The sequence below is a fragment of the Podarcis filfolensis genome, assembly GCF_964270895.1.
Source record: "Podarcis filfolensis genome assembly, chromosome: 1".
Taxonomy (NCBI): Eukaryota; Metazoa; Chordata; class Lepidosauria; order Squamata; family Lacertidae; genus Podarcis; species Podarcis filfolensis.
This window is the reverse complement of record NC_139604.1, coordinates 93,292,742-93,316,250: the sequence shown is the minus strand read 5'-3', so window position 1 is coordinate 93,316,250 and position 23,509 is coordinate 93,292,742. Positions and strand designations below refer to the sequence as shown.

The 23,509-nt window shown below is 42.4% G+C and overlaps 1 protein-coding gene and 1 long non-coding RNA gene across 3 annotated transcripts in view; one reads left to right on the top strand and one right to left on the bottom strand.

Annotated features, from left to right (window-relative positions):
* Positions 1-23,509, top strand: part of LOC310766305 — an 818,379-nt gene that overhangs the window by 278,989 nt on the left and 515,881 nt on the right. The window lies entirely within an intron of this gene.
* The window catches only part of LTK (leukocyte receptor tyrosine kinase), a 105,867-nt gene that overhangs the window by 58,479 nt on the left and 23,879 nt on the right, over positions 1-23,509 (bottom strand). For both annotated transcript variants that reach the window (XM_083610453.1, XM_083610454.1), the window contains exons 2-4: positions 7,867-8,019; positions 6,401-6,617; positions 1,553-1,692 (exon numbers count right to left, since the gene is read on the bottom strand). In XM_083610453.1, coding sequence (XP_083466579.1) covers positions 1,553-1,692; positions 6,401-6,617; positions 7,867-8,019 — 510 coding nt within the window. The remainder of the gene's footprint in view (positions 1-1,552; positions 1,693-6,400; positions 6,618-7,866; positions 8,020-23,509) is intronic.

Genomic DNA, 23,509 nt, shown 5'->3' with positions numbered 1-23,509 from the left:
GATGTATATGTCTAGAGGCAGAGTTTATTTTTTACATATAAAAGGGTAGCTTTTATGTTGTGAACTGCCCTAAGATCTGCGGGTATAGGGCGGTATACAAATTTAATCAATAATAATAATAAAATTGTTGCTTGGTTGCTAAAGTAAATCTACAGAAAGGAGTGGGCCTGAATTTTAGGCATGGATTTGCGGGGGTATGGCTCTCTCCCAGGCTACTGAAACACCATCAATAAATATATTCATGACAACAGACAGATCTAATATTGATGACAAACAAATACCAGGACATATTATACTTTTGCCATCCTCTGCACCAAATCTGAACAGGATTGAAATTAGTTTGAGAAGTCATTGAAAAGCTCTGCCAGGAGTAATTAAACTGTGACGACTGGTTCACACATGGAAGCAATCACTTAATGCTGTGGTTCTCAAAGGGTGTGGTGCGCCATACTGGTGTTGCAGGAGAGGAGAGCAAGTGTGGCAGAAAGATTCAAGGACCATCAAAGAAACATTTAGACATTTCAGTGTAGTGTAGTATAGTATCAAAACAATGAGAGACATGCACATCTCCCTTAAGCTGCAAAGTGTCAGAAAGCTGCAGAACTTTCTTCCCATTGCTTAAGGGCTGTCCTGTAGCTTTCTGTTTCTCCATTGCAAGTTATGTGGAAGACATTCTTTTGGACAGACAGCAAATTATTTAAGATTCAGAAAATAAGTCAGTCTTAGAAGTCCGGTGTCCAGAAAGCACAGATGTGACCTTTGCAGGCACTGGATTTACCGCTGCTTTCCAGGATTAGGTTTTCTTGGGGGCGGCAGTTTGGTTATCAATAGGCAAAATTTATTGCCCTCTTTTTCAAGTCTCCCTTCATCCTGCCACCATATATCTTTGTATTTGCATTATACTCCAATTCAAAGGCATGTTAATAAATTATCCAGTATGGTTTAAATCGTTTAAGTTTCTTTTCCCTTTGTATATTTTTCACTAATTATTTCTCTGGCCTAAGTATGTTAAAGCACCTGACATGAAAGAAGAATTAATCCCTTACATTATTGATATTAAAAAAAAAAACAATCAGGAAAGGAGTTTGAGAAGGGCAATAAAAATCATTTATAAAATATAATGAACAAAAATGCATTTATGATATTCTGAAGTTAGTGCAATAAAATCATGTTTGGTGGCCCTATATTTATTGAGTGTGGTGGTTTAAAATTTAAACACTGCTTTGACCCTAAAATGATGCCTATGAGTGATTTAATGTAAGAAGTGCATATGTATCTGCTTAGATATTTATGTAGTGACTGCACCATTATGATAGATGGACATTTTTAGTCCAATTTAAAAACTTTTAAAGAGAGAACCCGAGTGTATTTTTTTACATAACATTTATTTAAGAAAAAAGTTTGTTTTTAAGGGATCCTCATGTTCCAAAGATATTTACTCCACTGCTTGCTGTTGAGTCTCATGCTGGAAGCATTGCTAGTCCTGGGCTTTTGTGATTATGCAAAGCAAATATCCTGACTTTCCAGAGTTGAATGGCAATATAAGACATACCATGAAAGCAATTTCTGAGATGCAAAGAGCCCAGTGCCAAAAGCCCAGAACTCTTTTCTTCACAGCTTGAATACAGCAAAGTGATCTCAAAGGGCCTTTCCATTTCTCCAACTGAACCGATGAGCACTTTCCACTTCACCCTGCAAAAATCAAAGGAGTTGTCATGATTAAATAAAGCTTCACATTAATGTGGCATTTTGGAGTGGTCAAAGTAATTCACACACTTCAGGGTTGAGAAGAAGGTAGATTGGGATCTATTGGTAGATCCAAGGCTGCTGAAACCATCCAAGTTGATCACTGTTTAAAATATTTTGCTTGAATAACTATATAACAGTACCCATCAGGCAAGAAGAACTCAAAGCCATCAACAAGTTAAGCTTAGCAGATTTCATAAAAATAACAATGGCTGAGATTTTTCCCAGTGGGAGAAAGAACTGCTACAAATTTAAGGATAACCTAAGCAAGGGGAGGGTTCTCAAATGTCTATCAAGTAACCACACCCACATTTATTGATGGCAGGATCTAGACTCAATCTAGAATGAAAGCAGCATGTTGAGCTTCATCATGAATAATTCCAGATTGAGAAAAAATACTTTTTTGTATGCTATGGATGGAATAGTATATATGCAGCCCATGACATATTTGTGATATTGTTCTCAGCTTTAAATCTTGCCCAACCTTTTACACTTCAAATTATACCGGTTACATATACATACGCATACTTGATCTTTCATTACTTAAATGCCAACACATTTTTTGCTTTTGCACATTGCCCAGCCCACCAGTTCTGATTCATCATTGTATCACTTGTGTCATGGTATAACACAGTAGCCAGAAACCTGCAGCACTGAGTCACTCCTCATTACCGACACTGCAAATTGTCGCGCAGCATCCAAGCTGCCTTCAAAATTGAATCATGGGTATATTATGTATGATGTGCAATCACAACACTACATCTAGTCAGCCTAGCAGCATCTAGTAATATCTTTTTCTCCACAATGTAATATGTATAGCATATTGCCCAGAATATGAAATTGTGAGAGGCAGCTTTGCATATACATAAAATGTAAGGCTGTCGTCAGGCTCTGCAGTTTGTGCAGCTGCCAATAGGTGGACATCCCAACTTCAGTGTGATGAACACCAGGCAGGGAGGCAGGTGAGCAAGGAAGCAGGGTGGGTATTAGGTGGCCCAGGCAAGCTGTTTCACAGAAGGTGAAGGTGCTTCACACAGTGGTTTATCAAGTTGCTGTGTTAAATGTTTCCTCCCCAGCATTAAATGTGCCTACAGCAAGGTATAATGGAGGGAGGAAAGGAGCAGCTTGGCAAGCTGCTGTGTGAAGCATTTCCTCCCTCTATTAAACCTCCCTGTTGGCATGTTTAATGTAGGAAGGAAGTGCTTCACACAGTTGTTTGCTAAGCCATTGTTTGAAGTACCTCACACCAGGGGCAGCCCATCCAGTTTTGCTACCTGAGGTGAACAGGGCTTTGCAGAGCCAGGCAGAGGCCTGGGCCAGGTAGATAATGTGCCCCCCTTCCCCCCCTGGGTATAATTGAAGTCTTATAAATAAGTAAGTATATAAATAATTTTCACAAAAGTTATGCTGACAAATAACTTTATTTCAAGGCTTGAACCGTATCTGCATATAAAGACAAAATCGAAAATATAGATAAATATGCTGACCGAGACCCCCTTTGGAATCAGAGGCCCGGGCCAAGTGGCCCATATGGGCCCCCCTCTGTCTGGGGCTAGAGGTGAAACGGGAGCCTGCTGCCATGCCCCACATCTACTTGTGCCGCAATGCCCTCATCCTTGCCGAACTTAGCAAGGGGGGAGCGTTCAACAAGGCTTTGGTGCTTATCTTCACCTTTCCAGGGGCAGGGAAGACGAGAGACAATGCTGCATGCTGGAATGTTTCCAGCGAGAGGGGGTGCTCTCTGCCAGTGACAGAAACAGTGGGGGCAGGTGGGGCATTTCCTTCTGCACTTCCACTGCCTGAGGTAACCGCTTCATCCTGACTCACGGGCAGGCCAGCTGTCCCTCCTGCCCTCCACTGAACAGCTCACCTGGGTGCTTGACTCTTACAATGCTTCCTTGCAGCAGTGGGGGGAAGGCGCTTCACATAGCGGCTTAACAAAATGATGAATCATTGTATTTTAATATTCTGCTGGAAGCCGCCCAGAGTGGCTGGGGAAACCCAGCCAGATGGGTGGGGTACAAATAATAAATTATTATTATTATTATTATTATCCTTTAAAGGGGGTTGTGGCTCGGGGTGAACTGTGGAAGGAGGGGAGTTCGGTCAGGAGTGAGGGAAGGCTGGTTGGTAAAGGGGTAGGTGGGGTTGACAAGCTGAGCAGGGGCCGCAGCCCCTAGTGTGTATGTACACACACACACACACACACACACACAGAGAGAGAGAGAGAGAGAGAGAGAGAGTGTCTATCACTATCATGGAGCTCTAATCAGGTATTAAATTATGTAGCTGAATTTTGGGAGGTCCTAAATGGCTTGATCTAACTAAAGCAGCTTTTCCCCTATGCCATAAATAAGGCTCCTTCTAGGCTTGATCCAAACAGGAACTTTTCTGAGCCAATTTAATTTCCTTAATGGAACCCAGAACAAAGCCCTTTGTATACATAGTAGTAGAAGGATTGTTGCAGCAGTAATTCAGATAAACCAGCCTGGCATTACATTTACTATCGATTTTATGTCAGGAGAACACATCTTGTTAAATGGGCTAATACGACTTCACTTCTAAATTAAGACATTTAAGCAGCTATATAAGGCTCAACAGGTTTCTGGGCAACGTGCCTGTAAAAAAAAAAAGAAGAGAGAGAGTTTGGAGCTGTAGACGAAGTTCAAGCAGATGCAAGATAAGGCTGATAGATGAAAGGTGTTGTTGTGCAGGAACATATTGCACACACAAAAACTGAACATATTTCTCAGTCCAACTGAGTCCGAGATGCATTGTGAGACTGCTGCTGGTTTTTCTATTGTCCTTTGTGAGCTGTTTCATAATATCAGGAATCCTGCATGTGCTCTCTGTTTCCTACAGTTTATCGAAAAGTGCAGCACTAGCTAAATCCAGGATCCTGGATGTTTCAAAAGCAACAGCTACTCAGCTCAAAGTGGTTATGAGTTTGAGCAAAACATTTAGTAAGAGTATAAGCAGCAGAGCTGGGTTCCTGTCTGAATGAATTTGGGGGTGATGGGTCATACCTTCATGGGTCATTCTTACCACTTTGCAAACCAATGAGTCTGTCCAAAAGTCAGCCAGCTCAATGCAATGCGGGGAGTTTCACTGTCTCCCCCAAGCCATGCAGGAGGGCTGCTTTCCATACCCTAAATTCAGGCTGTAAAAAGCAGCCGCTAACCTATGTAAACCCCGCCCCCAATCCCTAGATGAGAAAGGTATCCAAGGAGAGTTATCCTGAATTAATAATAATAATAATAATAATAATAATAATAATATTTATATGTACCCCAGCTGACTGGGTTGCCCCAGCCATTCTGGACGGCTTCCAGCAAAATATGAAAATGCAATAAAACATCATAACCATGCATTTCTCAGAACGCACAATCCAGTCAACTTCCTGACATTCTGTTTTATGAACTGAAGTTTTTTTTCTTTCTGGGAACCAAAATTCAGATTATAAAACTATCATTCCAACAAAACCTATTTGCATGCATATATTGAAAAGAATCACTACTGAGCCATCCTTGGATATAAAATACTATGCTAGGCCTGGTCCAGGATTATTTAACCCTTTCTTCAGAAATCTGATACAAGTGATGAAGATTTGCTCATGACGTCGGGAGGGGGAATCGTATTATTTTTAGTGTATTATTTCATGACTAATAAGCATAATAGAGAAAATTATCTAATATTTCTGAAGATCTGAGTAGGTTTGACGTTCAGAAAAGAGCTTATTTTCTTTATCTAACGTGTAGCACTTTATATTGGGGGTTTGGATTTGGAAGGATCTGGGCATTTTGGCCTCATTTCAGATGCACAATGCAAGAATGAAAAGAACCCAGGCCACCCCCAGAGACTGCTGGTGCTTCGCACACACCCGACAGGAAATAAAGGTCCTCATCTTAAGCAACTGGCTCCATAATTAATCTGATTTCTCCAGTCTAGTTATGCATCAGGCTTCAGAAAGCTTGCTCATCCTAAGTTAGGACTAAAGCTCTAACATGAAGAGGGTGTATAACTCATTTAATGGAATGTGATATTTGAGATTTAATACACAGGCGTCCACCCTCCCTTTCATGGGAGTTACTTTCCAGGACCCCATGTGCATAAGTGAAATCTTGTAAAGTGGGGAGCACCCTCTAAATGCCCGCTCTCCAATCCATACCAAAAATACTGTATCCAAAAGTATCCACAACTAGAATTGAAGCTCTGGAGCTGACGGGAGGATGTGTGGGAAAGCTGCAGCTGCTGCGCTACCCCACACATCAGCTGCTAGGCGGGGAGGCTGAGCAACCTAAACAAAGCCCCGCTGCACCTCTGGTCTCTTTGGGGCTTCCTCCGTCCTCACCGACATCCTTTTCGGGCTCCAAGAGGATCTCCTTGTGAGCCACGAGGGTTCTCCAGCTTTCTCCCACTGTTTCCAGGTTTGAACCAAATTATTTGTTTATTTCTCAGTGCAGCACATATACATGGCCATGTGTGAGTCAATTGCGCCTAAGTGGGGAATGCCTGTGCTTGTAAGAGTTTTTTCCCCTACTAACTTATTGCTAATATGCATATTCATGTATATTATAATTAGTAATGTTTCTAATACGAGAAATATAATAGCTCATGGGGGGGAAATCTAATAAATTTCAAGACCAAGTCTTACCAGGCATCCTGCTCACGTCTTTCTTGCAGATGAATGGCTACACTCTGATTAGTGTCCACATATCTCATTTCAGCAGAGAGTGCTCCTAGAGGGACACCTTGTGAATGCACGGCCAACTCCAAGAGACAGGAACTTGAGCTCCGAGGCAGGAGTGGGCTGCGGAGGCTGAACTTGCACCTGTCTGAGATCCTGCTAGTGTTCAGGAGAAGAATTTCCCCTGCAGCAAAAAAAAGGAGGGGGGACGGTTATGAGTAACAACCATAGTTATAAATTACAGTGCATGAAAGAATGGATGAAAGTTAGAGGGAAGAAAGAGGAAGACATATGGAGAAAGGATAATGAAAAGGGTGGGATATATATTTAATAACTAACTAACCAACTAGTAAGTATTCTGGACCATGGGAAAACCACACAGTCGTACCTTGGTTCTCAAACGGCTTAGTTGTCGAACAAATCTACTCCCGAACGCCGCAAACCTGGAAGTAAGTGTTCCGGTTTGTGAACGTTTTTCGGAAGCCAAATGTCCGACGCAGCTTCTGCTTGAGTGCAGGAAGCTCCTGCAGCCAACTGGAAGCCGCGCCTTGGTTTTCGAACGGTTTCAGGAGTCGAACGGACTCCTGGAACAGATTAAATTCATGAACTAAGGTACCACTGTATATGGGAGCAATAGCATGGTTCCTTACTTATCAGATCATTGTCCAGGAGGGAGGAGGTAGTGATAACTGGGTGTTAATCAACAACCACACCTTTGAACTGGGCCATATGGCTCCTGAATCTGGTTATTGGAATGGCATGCAACCAAGTCATTCCCACTACAGTGGTACCTTGGGTTACATACACTTCAGGTTACAGACGCTTCAGGTTACAGACTCCGCTAACCCAGAAATAGTACCTCGGGTTAAGAACTCAGGATGAGAACAGAAATCGTGCTCTGGTGGCACGGCAGCAGCAGGAGGCCCCATTAGCTAAAGTGGTGCTTCAGGTTAAGAATAGTTTCAGGTTAAGAACGGACCTCCGGAATGAATTAAGTACTTAACTCGAGGTACCACTGTACTACTGCTAGTAACATATAATCTGACCGTTAGCTTCAGCCTCTTCTGCCACAAACTAACGAAGAGCCAGTTCTCTACAACTGAGGCTCTATATAAAACCTACAATATGTCTTTTGTATTCATTGTAATGATTATAATATATTAACAGCATTAAGCACATGATGCTGTGCAATGAATGGAGGGTTCTCATTTGGAAAACATTTCACACGCCTCTGCAATCTTTGTGAGCCAATGACGGATACATATGAAAAATCAATTTGTGTTTTAATCCATAACTTTCCCCTCCCCATCTCCATGGTATGTGATCTGGAGAATAGTGCTGGATACCACAGTGGCTCCAGTTAAGAAAGAACCTTGTCAAAGAAGGCAAGGACAGTTAACGACAAATGCGTGCGCTGTGCACAAATGGACAACCTTCTAGTTTTCTGTTTGATGAGTTGTTCTCTATAATCTGCTGGTGCTCCTGAGAAGTCAGAACAACAACTGAAGACAGGAACCAGTCAGGTTTTCCAGAGGCATTGGTCGATGAAACCCAGGAACAGTTCCACCCAAAGTTACATGTGGTTTCTGTTACAAGAAATGAGAGCGTAATTAGTCAAGATTATTATTACAACGAACAGTGATGACAGTGATTTAAATGAACGAGTCACTGTACTTTTTAAACATAAAACTTTTTAACCATAAAGCAGAAGACAATCTTTGCCCCAGTTTATTTCTCAATATATGTTCAAGAAGTATTAAAGCAACCAAGGAGATGGAGCTGCAGCGTTGTTTTGGAGTTGCAGTCCACAGTTAATCAATTTAGTTGAGAAAGGGAAGAGAACAGCATTGCTAAAATATGAACACAGGGATTTCTGTGCACTCATCCTTTCTGAAAGGATGCACCTCAGTTGTTAATTCTAAAGCTAACAATAGATACAACGTTTTTAGGGCAGTGGGACTGCTCTGGAAGCATCCTCACTGTGTTCAGTCCTAAACATGCCTTTTGTCGCTACTGTCAAGTGCAGGGGTGAGAATTGGTTTCGCAAGTTTGGAGAAGCAGCTGCCTGTCCATGGTGCTGACCAACTACTTCCCCCGTTCCATTGCGTCCCCTCAAAACTTCCTCCCAGTCCACAGAATGCAACTGGTCATCACAATAACAACCTTTTAGGAAACTAACAATGCTGCAAATGGACAGATAATTGCATGAATGTGCAATTCTTAGCATTTCTTTTCTTCTTCTTAAAAAAAAATTGTACAATTTCCATAAAGCATAATGGAGGTCAGAATTGACAGCTAAGCCAGTACAGTGGTAGCTCGGGTTACAGACGCTTCAGGTTACAAACTCCGCTAACCCAGAAATAGTACCTCGGGTTAAGAACTTTGCTTCAGGATGAGAACAGAAATTGCACGGTGGCGGCGTGGTAGCAGCAGGAGGCCCCATTAGCTAAAATGGTACCTCAGGTTAAGAACAGTTTCAGGTTAAGAACGGACCTCCAAAACGAATTAAGTTCTTAACCCGAGGTACCACTGTATTCAATTGGTTAGCATGCACACCCTGTCATTTTGCTTGTGGAAGTGAGAGGAAAACAAGCTCATCCTGCAGCAGAGAGACAGATCAAAAATTCTGTTTGTATTTTATCTCTCTCCACCTTTAAAACTGTAAGTCGAACATTCAGGTGATCCTGGCACCAGAACACAAATAACACATATTTTTAAAGCCTTTTGTAGTGCAAAGGTTGATGAGCATCAACTTAACACTCCATGACTTCTGCCGCCCAGATTATTAAAGTTTGTATACCACCCTTCATCTGAAGATCCTAGGACAGTTCACAACAGAAAAATACAAAATGAGAACTGTGGCCACATTTGAATAAAAAACAAACAAAACACAACTGAGTTAGTCCATAAGAGGGAAAAAATACTTTTTAAAAATCCACAACTGGGCCACATTTTTATCTGGAGAAATCAAAATGTCACAAAGCAGTGTGTAAACTTTTGCGTTCCCTATAACTCTTCATAATGCAACACAAAGCAGGGGCTGACGGGATAACAAAAATATCCCCCACCAATACAAGAATTAGTCTGAATACTGAAAACTGCATTAGTCTCTACTAGGTTGAGTTACACATAACAGCTACATTGGAGTTCAGAAAGATTTAAGTTTTAAATCGGAAGTCTTTTAAACTGCAATCTACACTAGAAACATTTCCTGGTTAAAACGCAGCTCTGCAAAGCATAGCAAAGCAGTAATACTAAACGCAGCAAAGTTTATAATTGCTTATCTGGAAGTTATGTCTATGACACAAGTGTCCAGAGGCTGGTTATTATTTTGGTTTTTTTTTACTAAGAGAAGGTTTTTAAAAATGTTGTTCAAAGGGTACTCTCAATGGTGTGTTTTACTATATTACACATGGCATAGGACTATTAGTCACTTTCGGAGCAGATCTACAAATAATCCACATAACTGAAGCACAGTTAGCCCCAGGCAAAAACCACTCAGCCACATCAGAACTTACACAGTTCCCATTATTTTTATAACTGGATAGCTCTCAGTTGCTTAAAACACACAAATTACCATTCTTTCTGCATATTTTCCGTCATACCCAGATTGTAGCATGAAAGGGAAATGCATTTACTAACTTATAAACTTTGGAGAGGGGAGTGGGGCTTGAGGGGGGGTTACTTTTATTTGCAAATAAATCAATCATATCCTCCCCTTCATATCTGTGATTTTGCCCCAGTGAGATGCTGGCATTAAATAAACTGTACCAGGGGTGCCCAAACTTTTTTCAAAGAGGGCCAGATTTGATGAAGTGAACATGCGTGAGGGGCCGACCATGCGTGAGGGGAGCTTTTTTTTTACAATTTTACCCCAGGACATATACTGCCATGGGGGTGGGGGCCAGATTACATCGATCGGCAGACCAGATTGGGCCCCCAAAATGGACTTTGGACATGCCTGCCATATCCCGTCTAATGAATTCACATTGTATCTTAGATGAGGAATGCATGCCATTCAGACCCTGGCTTGAAGAAACAAACATAATTTACTAATTCCTAATTAAAAGACTACAGTCTGCTAATGCATAGCATGCTTCTTCCATTCAAGTAAATGATTTCTGGAGGACCAATGGGTGAGTAAGAAAGGCTTTTCTAAAGCCGCATGATTGAATTCATCTGATTATTTGTAGGAGTAAGGGAATGGTTTAGGCAGAATACAGAGAAAGTATAAGCTACAGGGAAATTACTGCAAGATTACTCTCATTCAGTTGTATATTACACTCTCAATGTCTGGTTCATTTACTGCTCACACTATATGAATGCCATTGGGACAAAAGACTAAGCTGTGAAAATGCATCACTACCTAGGATGAGGAATTGAGTACATTAAACAGAACATGCTGTTCTACTAGTCTTTCAGGTTTGTATCAAGGATGTCTTCCTTAATTATCATATGGAGTCTGATGCCACAATTGATGGTGGCAGGGGAAACCCAGCCAGATGGGTGGGGTATTAATAATAATAATAATAATAATAATAATAATAATAATAATAATAATAATAATAATAACTGATGCAGGTGGCTTGAAGTGGATACTGGACACAATAATGGAGAATAGGTCTATTAAGTATCTAAATACTAAGTCCTCTACATTCAGAGAATATGTGTTTGACGTCCATCATTTGCTGAGAAGGAAATAACAGGGGGAATCTGTTACCACCATTGGTAACAGGCTCGGGGAAGCTTCTGAAGACCAAGATGGGAACAATGCCTGGGTAGGAGGGCTGATCAGGAGAAACCATCCCACTGCTACTTGGAGACAGCCTAGGAGGCGTATAGAAGAAAGGGGGAAATTTCTCATCAGGTCTCGTAGAAGCAGAAACAACTACAAAAGAGAGGGGGGGAAGTGCATAAGTAAAATGAAAATACCCCAAGATGTAATTGTTTATACAGATGACTCCCCCCCCCATATAAACTCTTGGAGTTGCTGCTAGAAAGCTCCTTTATAACAGGTTGAGCCAATGGTCCATCAAGCTCAGTGCTGACTAGTTTTCCAGAGTCCTTTCCCAGCTTTATGAGAGATTGAACATGGGAGCTTCTACATGAAAAGTATGTGCTTTCTTGCCCACCTACACCCCCACCCCTTCCCAATGCTGTCTAATTAAAATAAAATAATGCTGCCCGATTAAAATGTAAATACAGTAAACATCTGACAATGATTTACACAGGCAAAAACAATTGTCCTTCATTGTCCCCATGATTTGCTAATTGGATTACCCAATCATTTTGAATAATGACTTGGCCTGCATACGATGCTAATTTAGAGTGCCAGCACCTACAAACATATTGTGTAGAAGTGCCCTAAAGTTTTGAAGTAGGTAAAGATTCTCTGGCAGGCCTACTGCAGTTCTTTACTACCCTTGGCAGCAAAAGGATGCTGCAGTGCTTACAATGATGCAAGCTTCTGTAATGTCTTCTCAACTAATGGACTTGTAAGAGACTGGGATCCTTGAAGTGTAATCCATTTACATTATTTATCTCTGCCACCCAACAACGTTTTTTTCCTTGCGTGTACACTAACAAAGAAACTTTCATGAGTCAAGAACCTAAGATTCTCACTACCAGATTCACTACAGTGGTACCTTGGGTTACATACGCTTCAGGTTACAGACTCCGCTAACCCAGAAATAGTACTTCAGGTTAAGAACTTTGCTTCAGGATTAGAACAGAAATCGTGCTCTGGTGGCGCGGCGGCAGCAGGAGGCCCCATTAGCTAAAGTGGTGCTTCAGGTTAAGAACAGTTTCAGGTTAAGAACGGACCTCCAGAACGAATTAAGTTCTTAACCCATGGTACCACTGTACTTGTAAATATGAAATCTTACTACAGCAACAATGCATATGCCCTCTGGGGCAGGGATCACATCTGTTTTCACTATATCTCACGCTGTGGATGATAATTGGAGGTTAAGCAGAAGTCACTGTGAACACTTCCAGAGTCATACAAAACCACCTGGGTCGTTGATTCATTGTGCTTGCAAAAAGATTTGGAATGCTCAAGTGAAATGCTGCTAATAGTCTCCCTTTAGGAAAGCCAGCAATCAGGGCAGTCCTCCCCAACCCGGTTGCATCCAGATGTTTTGGATTCCCATCAGCCATGCTAGCTGGGCCGATACTGTAGAAACTGAAGTCCAAAACATCTGGAGGGCAACAGGTTGGTGAAGGGTCCACTTTATAGAAAATTTTGCAATGGTGGGAGGAGATAGGACAAGGTAGGCTAGGTCTCTGAAGTCCCTAAACTTGCCTGGTTTTGAGAAGTGCCTTTCAGAGCAATATCTTGCCCAATGCTTTCAACATGGCTTCTCAAGACCTGACGTTCAGGGTCCTGCAGAGCCCCTTTGCAAAATGCCTTGCAAGGTAGTACTTTGCAAGGCAGTTCTCAAGACCCGACAATCTGCCGATTGTTGGGTCTTGCTAAGTCTTTTTCAATGTGCATTGCATGATAGCATGTTGAAAGGGGCTTTACAAGACCTGAACATCAGCTGATTGTTGGGTCCTGAGAATGCCTTTGTGAATCAGTATCTGGCAAAGCATTCAGCCCCCAGGGGGTAGGGGGAAGAACATCTGGCCCATGAGCCAGATTCAGTTCCCCAGCCCAGCCCTAAAGATTAACAAGACATTGCTCCTACATTTTGAATACCCTGTTTTCGCTGGTCTCCTTTAGTGAAATCAATGAACAACTGAGGTCTTCCATTTAACCAGTATTGAGTTCCAAAAGCCAACAAACTCCAGATGCTCCACCTTTAACCCACCAGAACTCCTTACCTAGAAGTTTAAGTTCTGACTCTACCTGTTACTCTTCTGGTTCCTCCCTGTCTCTGCCCCAGATCTAAGATTCCTCCATGCACTGTCCTAGCTCCACCTCAACTGCCAATATAGACTGCTTCTTCTCTGCAAAAAACCCAAAGGTGTCTTGCTGAGGCTTCCCATCTCTTCAATTCAAGAATGCTGCTAAATGTGAGATATGCCAGATGGCTTACATCTAGCATCTTTGGCAATTCTTATACCTAGAAAAGGATTAAAACCATACCGACAACAAAGTCATAATGAATTACGGCTACATAAATATTCTAAAGTCCTAGGTGCCTGCTAACATCAGCCTTTGTCTCAGTACTAGCCACATCTAAGGCTCAAATAGATTCTTCATATTCCCAAGCAGAACCATCACTTCTTGCGGTATACAGCAGGAACCTGAAGCTTTTCCACCCCTCTAATAAACAAAATGTATACAGTTGCAGGTTGAGCAACCACCTTCTCAAATACAATAAATAAATGTTGCTTCTGGGCCATATTTAACCTCATTATTTGTCTGGTTGGTTTTTTTTTGCACACTGGCCTTCATCCAAAGATCACAGCGCAGTTCACAACATAAAAATACAAAATGAGAACACACAATACATAATAAAGCAAAAACAAACCAGTAACTCCCCTCCCACAAACACATTTAAAAGGCCATAGAATGTTAATCAGCCAAAGTCCTGGCTATAGAGAAAGGTTTTCACTTGGTACCTAAATATATGTTATGAAGGTGCCAGGTGAGCCTCCTTGAGGAGAACATTCTACAAACGAGGAGCCACTGCAGAAAAGGCTTCACTATGAATGGGGAAAGCTATACAAGTTATTAAATGGAATCTATAAGAACGAACAATCTTAGCTGTTAATAGAGGAAGAACCAGGACATGATTACACAGGCTGAACAGCCCAATTTGGAGGGTGGAACAAGATGCCCCATGTCCGGGAAGAGCCTGAGAAGCATTCATGCAGGACCCCCTTCCTCCACTACAGAAAAAATTATCATGCCTAAAATGTGTCAGATTTATCTATCAAGTTCTTTGGGTGAAAGAAGGTGTATTTTTCACGAAACACAACGGATTTAATCAACTTAACTTTCTTCTTGTATCATTAAATAGTAGACAGATTTCTTTGCTTAAGTGGGTATTATAAAGCAACAGACAAAATGAAGGAAACTGAACTTCAAGAAATGTTTGTGACAGGCAATAAATATTAACAAGAAGTGCAGGTTTACATACCAGGGCTATAATAACCACTGGGGAAAACAACATTAAGTGTAAACAGGCAGAAACTCAGTTTCACATGCAGTAAATATGGTGCATAGGTTTTAGTTACGGAAGATTTTATATAGGTTGTCAATGTACATTTTATTTTGTAAACTACTCATTTGTAGTATGAATGAATGAATGTGAGGTTTACAAAAGCCTTTGGCTATAGTTAATAAAGTTTATTACTTCTCCAGTATTGGGGAATTTATGAGCTTGTGGGAAACCCTTTTGCCCACATAAGTTCCTAAGGTTAAAAGACTGGTTTGGTAGAATGGGATGGGATGTCTGGAAAACGTTTGATCAACTTTTATCACCAAAAAAGTGTCATAGGGTACAATTCTATGGTTCTTTGGGGGGGAGGGTCTCAGAGGCTGTAGGATCTAACATATCCCCATCTCCTGACAGGCAAGTGGATTGTATGGCAACTTGTCTGCCCAGGACAAACATTGTAGGCAACATGAGACATCATCCAATCTGCCAGAGAGTGCAGTGGCATAGCGTGGGGGGTGCAGGGGGGGCCGGCCGCACCGGGCGCAACATCTGGGGGGGCGCGCTCGCACTCGCAGCTCTCTGCCCCTACCTGGCTCACTCACTCTCTCTCACTGCAGTGCTGGCTGTGCGAATCCGATCCGAGCCGCCGGGTTGCCGCCCACTGTGGAGGGGGTGGGTGCCAGGCGTGCGGTGCGGAGAGAGAGCGAGGGACTATCTGGGGGAGGGACAGTGCAGCGGTCCCACCCAGCGCAGCGCTGAGCGCGGGAGAGAACCACACCAGACCAGCCCAGGCAGCAGCAAGAAGAAGCTGGCAGCGACGGCAGGTTAGGGGTTAGGGGGTGCAAATTACTTGCCTTGCCCCGGGTTAGGGGCGCAAATTACTTGCCTTGCCCCGGGTGCTGACAACCCACGCTACGCCGCTGAGAGAGTGCACAGGAAGAATCAGTGATCGTGGTAAATGTGGAGACCAGTGGTATTGGGAAATATGACAAGGACCAGCTCCCCTATCAGATCCTTCTTCCAGACCAGAAGACATGATTTTGACAGATTCTACACAGATTCAGAAGATTAACTCCTGGGGCAACCCCTGTCACCCCTCACTATAGCAGCCAAGAGTTATAAAACAAGGCAACAGCCATTGCTCTGTCTAGGGTTCTGGTCTTGACTTGCTTCTGACTCACCTGAACATGACTCAACCAAATCTGCTGCTGCACTACTAAGCCTGTTCCCTGGAAAAAAATAGAGAAGGCCTGGGATGTCAAGGTTGATTAGGAGGTTGAAATCCAGACCCCTAAATTTGTCTGGCCAGCGTTGAAGATGGACTACTGGACTAGGTAGAACTTTAGTAGTTCTTATGCAGCACATCAAAGTCTCAGGACTCACAGAGTGGCCCATTGAATTAATTACAAGAGTGAGAACAACCTTTGGAACAGACTAGATTAAGAGGAAGACTTCTTTGTACTTGAGGAAAGAACACTTAATTGCCATAACTTGGTTTTCAGAACTTGAAGTGACAGCAATAAAGAGAAGTGCTTTACGTTAATAGCTTTTTATTGACAGGTACCTACATGTTCTTCTTTGAGAAAAGATGACCTCAGACATCTCCCAAGACACAGTTCAGGGAAAGTTAATGGAACTATTCCACCAAACACTGTCTTGAGTTCTCCCTCTAAAAAAATGAATTAAGTAAGAAGAACTTTAAAAAATGTTTAGCAGCTAAGCTATCAACATTGCATCCCTTCAGGCTAGCTGTTTATTACAGATCTCTTTCACTTTCATAGTAAAAGGGAGTTTGCTTATACACGGTGATGAGTAAATCTCAGTGATAACTCAATTTGTACGCCCTCAGATGCCTCTTTGCAAATTCCAGAAATCTGCACATGTGGATTTGGACAGGAAGAGACAGAGTGGTAGTTAATACAGGCCAAGAGGCATGTGCATTTTCAGCAACAGAATAAAGATGAAAGAAAGCATAAAATAGCATAGTACAGCTATACTAGGCAAGCACAGCTTGTCATTCACAAACAAACAAACAAACAAACCATTAACTACAACTACATATGCAAGCTCTTTTTCCTAAACGAAGCAAGCAATTTGTCTAAGAACAAGTACAAATTTATCCTAAAATGTTGTAGTTTTGAATTACTTAGTCCACTTTCCAAAGTGGAAGGAATGCACTAGGAGTCCTCCATTATATCCCAATCATTGGGATCTGAACAATATTTTTAGTACATGGATGCGGTTACCAGCTCATTGTAGCAAAGGGAAAAAATAATAATGAGAAAGCGTTTCTTCATGTTTAGAAAGTTCACATTTACTGACTACTACTATAATGGAAATTTTAACCTGTTTCACTAATAAATCTGAACAAAGATTGTGGCTGTGAGCTTGTAGTTTGATATCATTGTCAGTGGAATGAAAATTTAATGCAAATAAGATTTTTGGAACTGAAAGAAATCCCTGAGACTACATGTCTGCCTCTGACATTAGAGCAGACACAGACATTTGATTTTGATGGTTGTGGTGCAGCAACATAAGACACCTATCAGCAACTGTAAAACAATTCCACTTTATCCAAAAGTAGCTGTGCTTGCTCAAGACACAACTTTCAATTGTTGCTGATCCCCCATACCCACTGCAGTCCCTGGTCCCCCTCCTTAAAGGTACTCCTGAAGACAGAGGAAGTGTGTCCCTCAATTCTACAGCCTTCCTCTTTCCTCTGTTACAATATTGGTATTTGTTTTTTTTTAAATCCTATAGCAACATGGCTTTATATCCACAAAGGAAAGAGAATCCCTTAAAAAAAAAAAACCCGTTTACTTTTAATGTTAAGCATTTGGTGATGACAAAATACTTACTTTTTAAATGTTTTTTTCTTGCCTTTACTTATACGTCAACTTGTACAATTAAATGCAGCACAGCAAACCCCACCTCCTACTTTGCAGTAGGTGAAGTCAGGCAGGATTTCAAATACATTAGTTTTTCACAGAGATAATCCAAAATCATGCTTTCTTTGACCGGCCCTTCTATGATTCAGCTAACTGACAGCTTGCTTCCTGCACCTTTCTCCCAAGAGAGATTACCAGAGAGCTGAACAGGGGTTGTGTGTTCATCAGTCCTTCCTATCCTGTTTCCATAAAGTTTATCTACTTGCTGGAGTAGACCGAAGACACATTCATTTCACCTCAGGTACTGAAAGGGTCGTTCTAGGCCCTAGAATCTTGGGCCAAAGAGGAAGAAGGATCTCCCAGGATTGTTGCTTTTTTAACAGAAACAAAAATCACAACTAGAGAGGCTGCTGTTGCATTTGGGTCTTACTTGCAGGTTTCCCATAGGCATCTGGCTGGCTACTGTGAGAACAAAATGGCAGGCTAGATGGGCCTTTGGTCTGATCCAGACCAGTGGTGTAGCGTGGGTTGTCAGCACCCGGGGCAGGGCAAGTAATTTGCCCTAACCCGTGGATTTGCGCCCCCTAACCCTAACCCCCAGATGTTGCGCCCGGTGCGCCCGGCCCCCCCTGCACCCCCCACGCTACGCCACTGATCCAGACGGGTTCTTCTTATGCTGTCATGTTCTAATGTTGCTTTCTGCCTTTCATGCAGCTATTAAAGACATTGAGTCTTGGCCCATGAAAAAACACCAACCCTAACATAACCCTGTAAAGAGAGACATATAGGAGAATGGACTTTGTACACCACACATTTCTGAAAGAGAATATGGTTGCTCTCCAAATACACAACTGAAAGAGGTCAACAAGAAAGAAAAGGTTTACAAGGAAGCCAGAGAATTAGCTGTGCTGACTGGCTTCCTTCCACACCACATTTGAAAACATATCCTCGTATTCCAGTAAAGAGATAAAGAAGGGAGGGAAAGAGTTTGTTTCATTAGTAAGCTCATTGTACTTTGGTTTTCTGTTTATTCCACTAGCTGCTGATATCTCATGTGCTGAGTTATACAAGTTTTTGACTCAAACATTGGAGCTTTTGCTGTCCCGAAATGGAATAACCCTGTGGGTTTTATGTCTCCAGATGTTCTCCTCCTGTCCTTTCTTCTTCCTTCCTTTCCCCGCTATCCTTTTTGTGTAATGGGCTACCACAGTTGTCCCCTGGTCTAGGAATAGAGAACCTTTTAAAGCCCAAGGCCCACAATCCTTTATGTGCAAACTTCTGGAGGATACTTGCAGTGGTGGGTGCAGTCAGAAGCAGAAGTGAGTAGAGCAGAGGATTTGTATCTCACCTTCCTACAGAAAGCTACATTCCATCAGAAATATATCCATCCAGGCAAAGCAAGAGGCATTATCACAATTCAAGGACACGGTCAGGCAAGAGCACTCAATGAGGGTGTAGAGCAGGACCAGGAGAGAGAGGCATGGCCTGTGTGGGTGAGTCCCATGGGCTGGACAGAGAGGCCTAGAAGGCTGCAGCTGGTCCATGAGCCTGTGAGAAATGCAGCCTCATATAACAAGCATGTTTGGCTCTATTTAAATGCATGAAGGGGTTAAGACCATAGAATAAGCTGTTGCTAGTCTTGACTAGGTCACTGTCCCTCATGTCCAGTGATGGGCAGTTCTTTTGTTTGCCTTCTTTCTTCCACCATGTGAACCCAACCTGAGAGGACATCTGTGCTTGACTGCTCCAAGCTCAGACCATGCGTTCAGAAAGTTTTACTATACTTTGTAAACTACCGTAAGTTCTTCTACCCGGGGTTTTTATTTTTTTGCTGCTATATGGAAATACACAAGAATTTGATCTTTGATGAGTTTGTAAGTAAACTTCTTTTAAAATTACCAAAGTGTTTGATCTATTCGCTGCAAAAGGGGGTAGAAAGGGGAAGTTGCTGTAAGTGACTTACCGTGCGATATTCAAAAGCCTAAACACCCACACTTCACTTTGTTGCAGGTATGTTTTTGTGTTTTAAAACCTCTGCGCTCTCTTACCGGAAAGTATTCTGCCAGAGTTTGCATCTAGGGATCTGTCGACATTCACTTATAGTAATATATACCAAACCACAGAGCCAATACTTCCCCACCCATGTCCTAATCTAATACCACAAAATAAAAATAAACGTACAAACAATCCCATCCTGCCAAATTGAGGAGAAAACTTAACAATTCACATAACTTGATCCTGCATGATTATAGCTCTAAATAGCTATGGAAGTTGAAGTTTCCTCTTGCTGGAATAAACTGATTATATGTGCACAAGCACTGTACACTCGCTAATCACTACTATGGGCAAGGTCAAGTTTCTGATGTCAGCATTGAGCATTTGAGGCACTGGACGTCCAGTACAGCTGTGATTCTGAGCCCCCCCCTTCCCTGATTGTGGTGGGTGGGGGAGTCTCTATTGTGCTCAGCTTTCCAATTGCCAGCAGATTAGACAATCACCATGACAACTGCGGTGGCCAAATTTGTGAAAATACATATATCCGAGGATTCCTTCTGAGCCCAGTTTTGACAAAGCTGTTGCTGGTCTGTAACTGGCTAGTAAAATTTAATATTGCGTCTGTAAACAGAAAGACAACCAAAAAAGCTTAACTTTTTAAAAACCCTCAAGCAAAACTGTCATGTGTCTGTACACAGACACACACACACTTTAATGTCTCTCCAATGCCCCACTTTAACTATTCTCTAAAGACAATTAAAATCTTGGGATCTGCCTATGGATGTTACTGATAATGTCTATCACATGCCTGACAGACGAGTCGACCACCCCCCCGCCCTCTTCTTCATGAGGGAAGCCCTTGTTCTTCCTGCCTTTCCTGGAGCCAGAGCATTTTATGACTGAAAATACATTTCTCTTCCTTCAGGAAGAATTTTTTCAATATGAGGTAGACTCTAAATTTATCCAAAAACTACTTGTTTTCTCTTTTCCTAAACACACACACAATCAATCAGAATGTCAGTTGAATGCTTGCCCCTTAGGGTGTTTAGCAAGTTCCTTTTGCAGTGTGGGGTGAAGAAAAAGACTGACAGGTCCAGTGGCTTGCGTTCCACCCTCCTTACCGCTACATTTATCCAAAGGCTTGAAACCTAGCTTTTTCCCTGATCTTGGAATCATTTGTTTGACCCTGCAGTACAGTCATGTTGAAATCCTCAGAGTGATCATAGCATATACCGTATTTTTCGCCCTATATTTCGCCCGTATTTTCATCCAAAAATGAAGGGGAAATCTGTGTGCGTCCTATGGGGCGAATGCAGGCTTTCGCTGAAGCTTGGAGAGAGAGAGGGGTTGGTGTGCACCGACCCCTCTCGCTCTCCAGGCTTCAGGAAGATATCCACAGCCTAGGGAGCCCTGCAGGAGTTCCCGCAGGGTTCCCTAGGCTGTGGATAGCAGCCTGCCGCCCGGAGCGTGAGGCGCTCTGAAGCAGAGCGCCCCGCGCTTCGGGAAGATATCCTTTTCTCCTCTAAAAACTACGGTAGGTGCGTTTTTAAAAGCTCGGGCTTCCCCCGCGGCTGGGGGGGGATAATTTTTTTTCTTTATTCCCCCCCCAAAAAAAATTAGGTGCGTCCTATGGGCCGGTGTGTCCTATAGGGCAAGAAATACGGTATATTCTTCTTGCTAAGTAATCATAAGCACTCCTGAACTTTGTGCCTCCCCATTGAAGAGCATGGGGAAATCAATGAACGTTTTTGGCAGAATTCAATGGAATTTGCAGCCATAATGGCCCTCTGCTTCCAGTCATACATATGAAAAACAAACAAACAAACAAAAAACCCCACTGGAACAGTTTCTGAAAAAATCCTTCTACATCTTTACCAAAATCACATAAAAAATACAAACCTTGTAAGGAAGGAATAATTGGTAGGAATAATTCCCTGTCACTTACAAAATTACCCTCACTTCCTCTCCCTCCCTGGCATTTTCCTTACATAGTAAGCTTGTGGGGAACGTGGGGATATATCAATGTTTTCAGGCATACTGTCGTTTTATTACAGTCAGTGACCAGTATCAGGATAAAATCACCAATTGCAAAATTTAAAATTTTAGAACAAACTGAAATAAATAAAATTACATATCTATAAAAAAGCAGTTCTAGCTGGCGTACTATCTGTCTCTCTGGTACTCATGAACCACTAATTGACTGTGATTTTATGTAAATTGTGTTATTTTTACTGTTGTTAGCCGCTCTGAGCCCAGCTTTGGCTGGGGAGGGCAGGATATAAATAAAAATTATTAGTATTATTATTATTATTTATAACAAAACTTTTGGAGGACCCAAGTTTTGTTCAGGCCACTCAAGGGAAAGCTGGATCACTTCAGACAAACTCCTGAAATCTCCCCAGATCAGCCAGATTTGGTTCAGGGTATATCTGAAGGAACTGCACGCCCCTAGAATTCCCTATTAACCAACTATTCCAAGCAAATGATCTGTTTATTGAGCATTCATCCTGATTTGTTTGCCCAATGAGGTTTGGACATAGTCTTTATTCAGTATTCATACTGATTGTTTGCAGAGTAGTTATGTGACAATGAACATTCAACCTGATTTGTTTGTGTAGTAGTTGTGCGTCTTTCCATTAACATTCACCCACCCCATAGTTCTTAGTGCATTGCCCTGTCACCTTCATAGAATCACAGAATCCTAATCCCCCAAAGTCCTTTTTTAAAAAGTGGATTTGTTGAGCTCTTGGATGAAAGAACCTGGTAATTCTCTTCAATTGTGGAAACTTACATTTATAGTGTGCTCTTGAATCTCTCCTGCAATTTGCTCACTGCCTGGAAGTGACTTTAGTCAGGGACAGCTTCAGGATTTGTGAAGCTCCAAGCTGTCTTCAGGTCCCCACAACAGACTGGCATATATTGGGCACCCATATATTTAAAAAACACTGCTTCCCCCCAAAGAATCCTGGGAACTGTAGTTCACTCCTTGCAGAGCTACAACTCCCAGCACCCTTCATAAACTACAGTCCCCATGATTCTCTGGGGGAGGCAATGTGCTTTGAATGTGTGACATATATGTAGCCTGTGCCCCCAGGAGCCCCCCTCCCATCTAATAGTGTGGTGAGAATACCTTAAGGATATGCCTGAAGTCTTATTCTAACACTGCTAATAATAATAATCATAATCATAATTATTATTTATTATTTATTATTTATAGCCCGCCCATCTGGCTGAGTTTCCCCAGCCACTCTGGGCGGCTCCCAAGAGAATATTAAAAACACATAAAACATAAAACATCAAAAACTTCCCTCAACAGGGCTGCCTTCTAAAAGTCTGGTAGTTGTTGTTCTCTTTGACATCTGGTGGGAGGGCATTCCACAGGGCGGATGCCACTACTGAGAAGGCCCCCTGCCTGGTTCCCTGTAACTTGGCTTCTCGCAGTGAGGGAACCACCAAAAGGCCCTCGGCGCTGGACCTCAGTGTCCAGGCTGAACAACGGGGGTGGAGACACTCCTTCAGATATACTGGACCGAGGCCATTTAGGGCTTTAAAGGTCAGCACCAACACTTTGAATTGTGCTCGGAAACGTACTGGGAGCCAATGTAGGTCTTTCAGGACCGGTGTTATATGGTGTCGGTGGCCATTCCCAGTCACCAGTCTAGCTGCCGCATGCTGGATTAATGACCCATTAGATGACCCATTAAAAAGGGCAGTGGAGATGGGATGCTCGGATTCAGCCAGATGCTGGAGCTGGAAGGGACTAGGAAGAGGTGCACAATAATGGGTCCCTTCGATTCTGCCTAACAACCCTCCAGCCATGTGAAAGAGCCCAAGGGTTAGGCTGACCTCCTTAGGGTGGTCCTTCAAAGTGAGTCAGCTCCAGTGCATGAACTAGAGTGCTTGAATAAACTTGTAGCTCTCACATTGCTTTTATGCAATTAAAGCTCATGCACAAAGCCTCCATATTATCTCTAAAGAAGTTTCTGTGAAGTCATTTTTTTATCCTTGCCTGGTGCTGGGCTGCTCTACTCCAGCAAGACCATCCAAGAACAACTGTAGTGAGAAGTTCTTAAGATGCAACA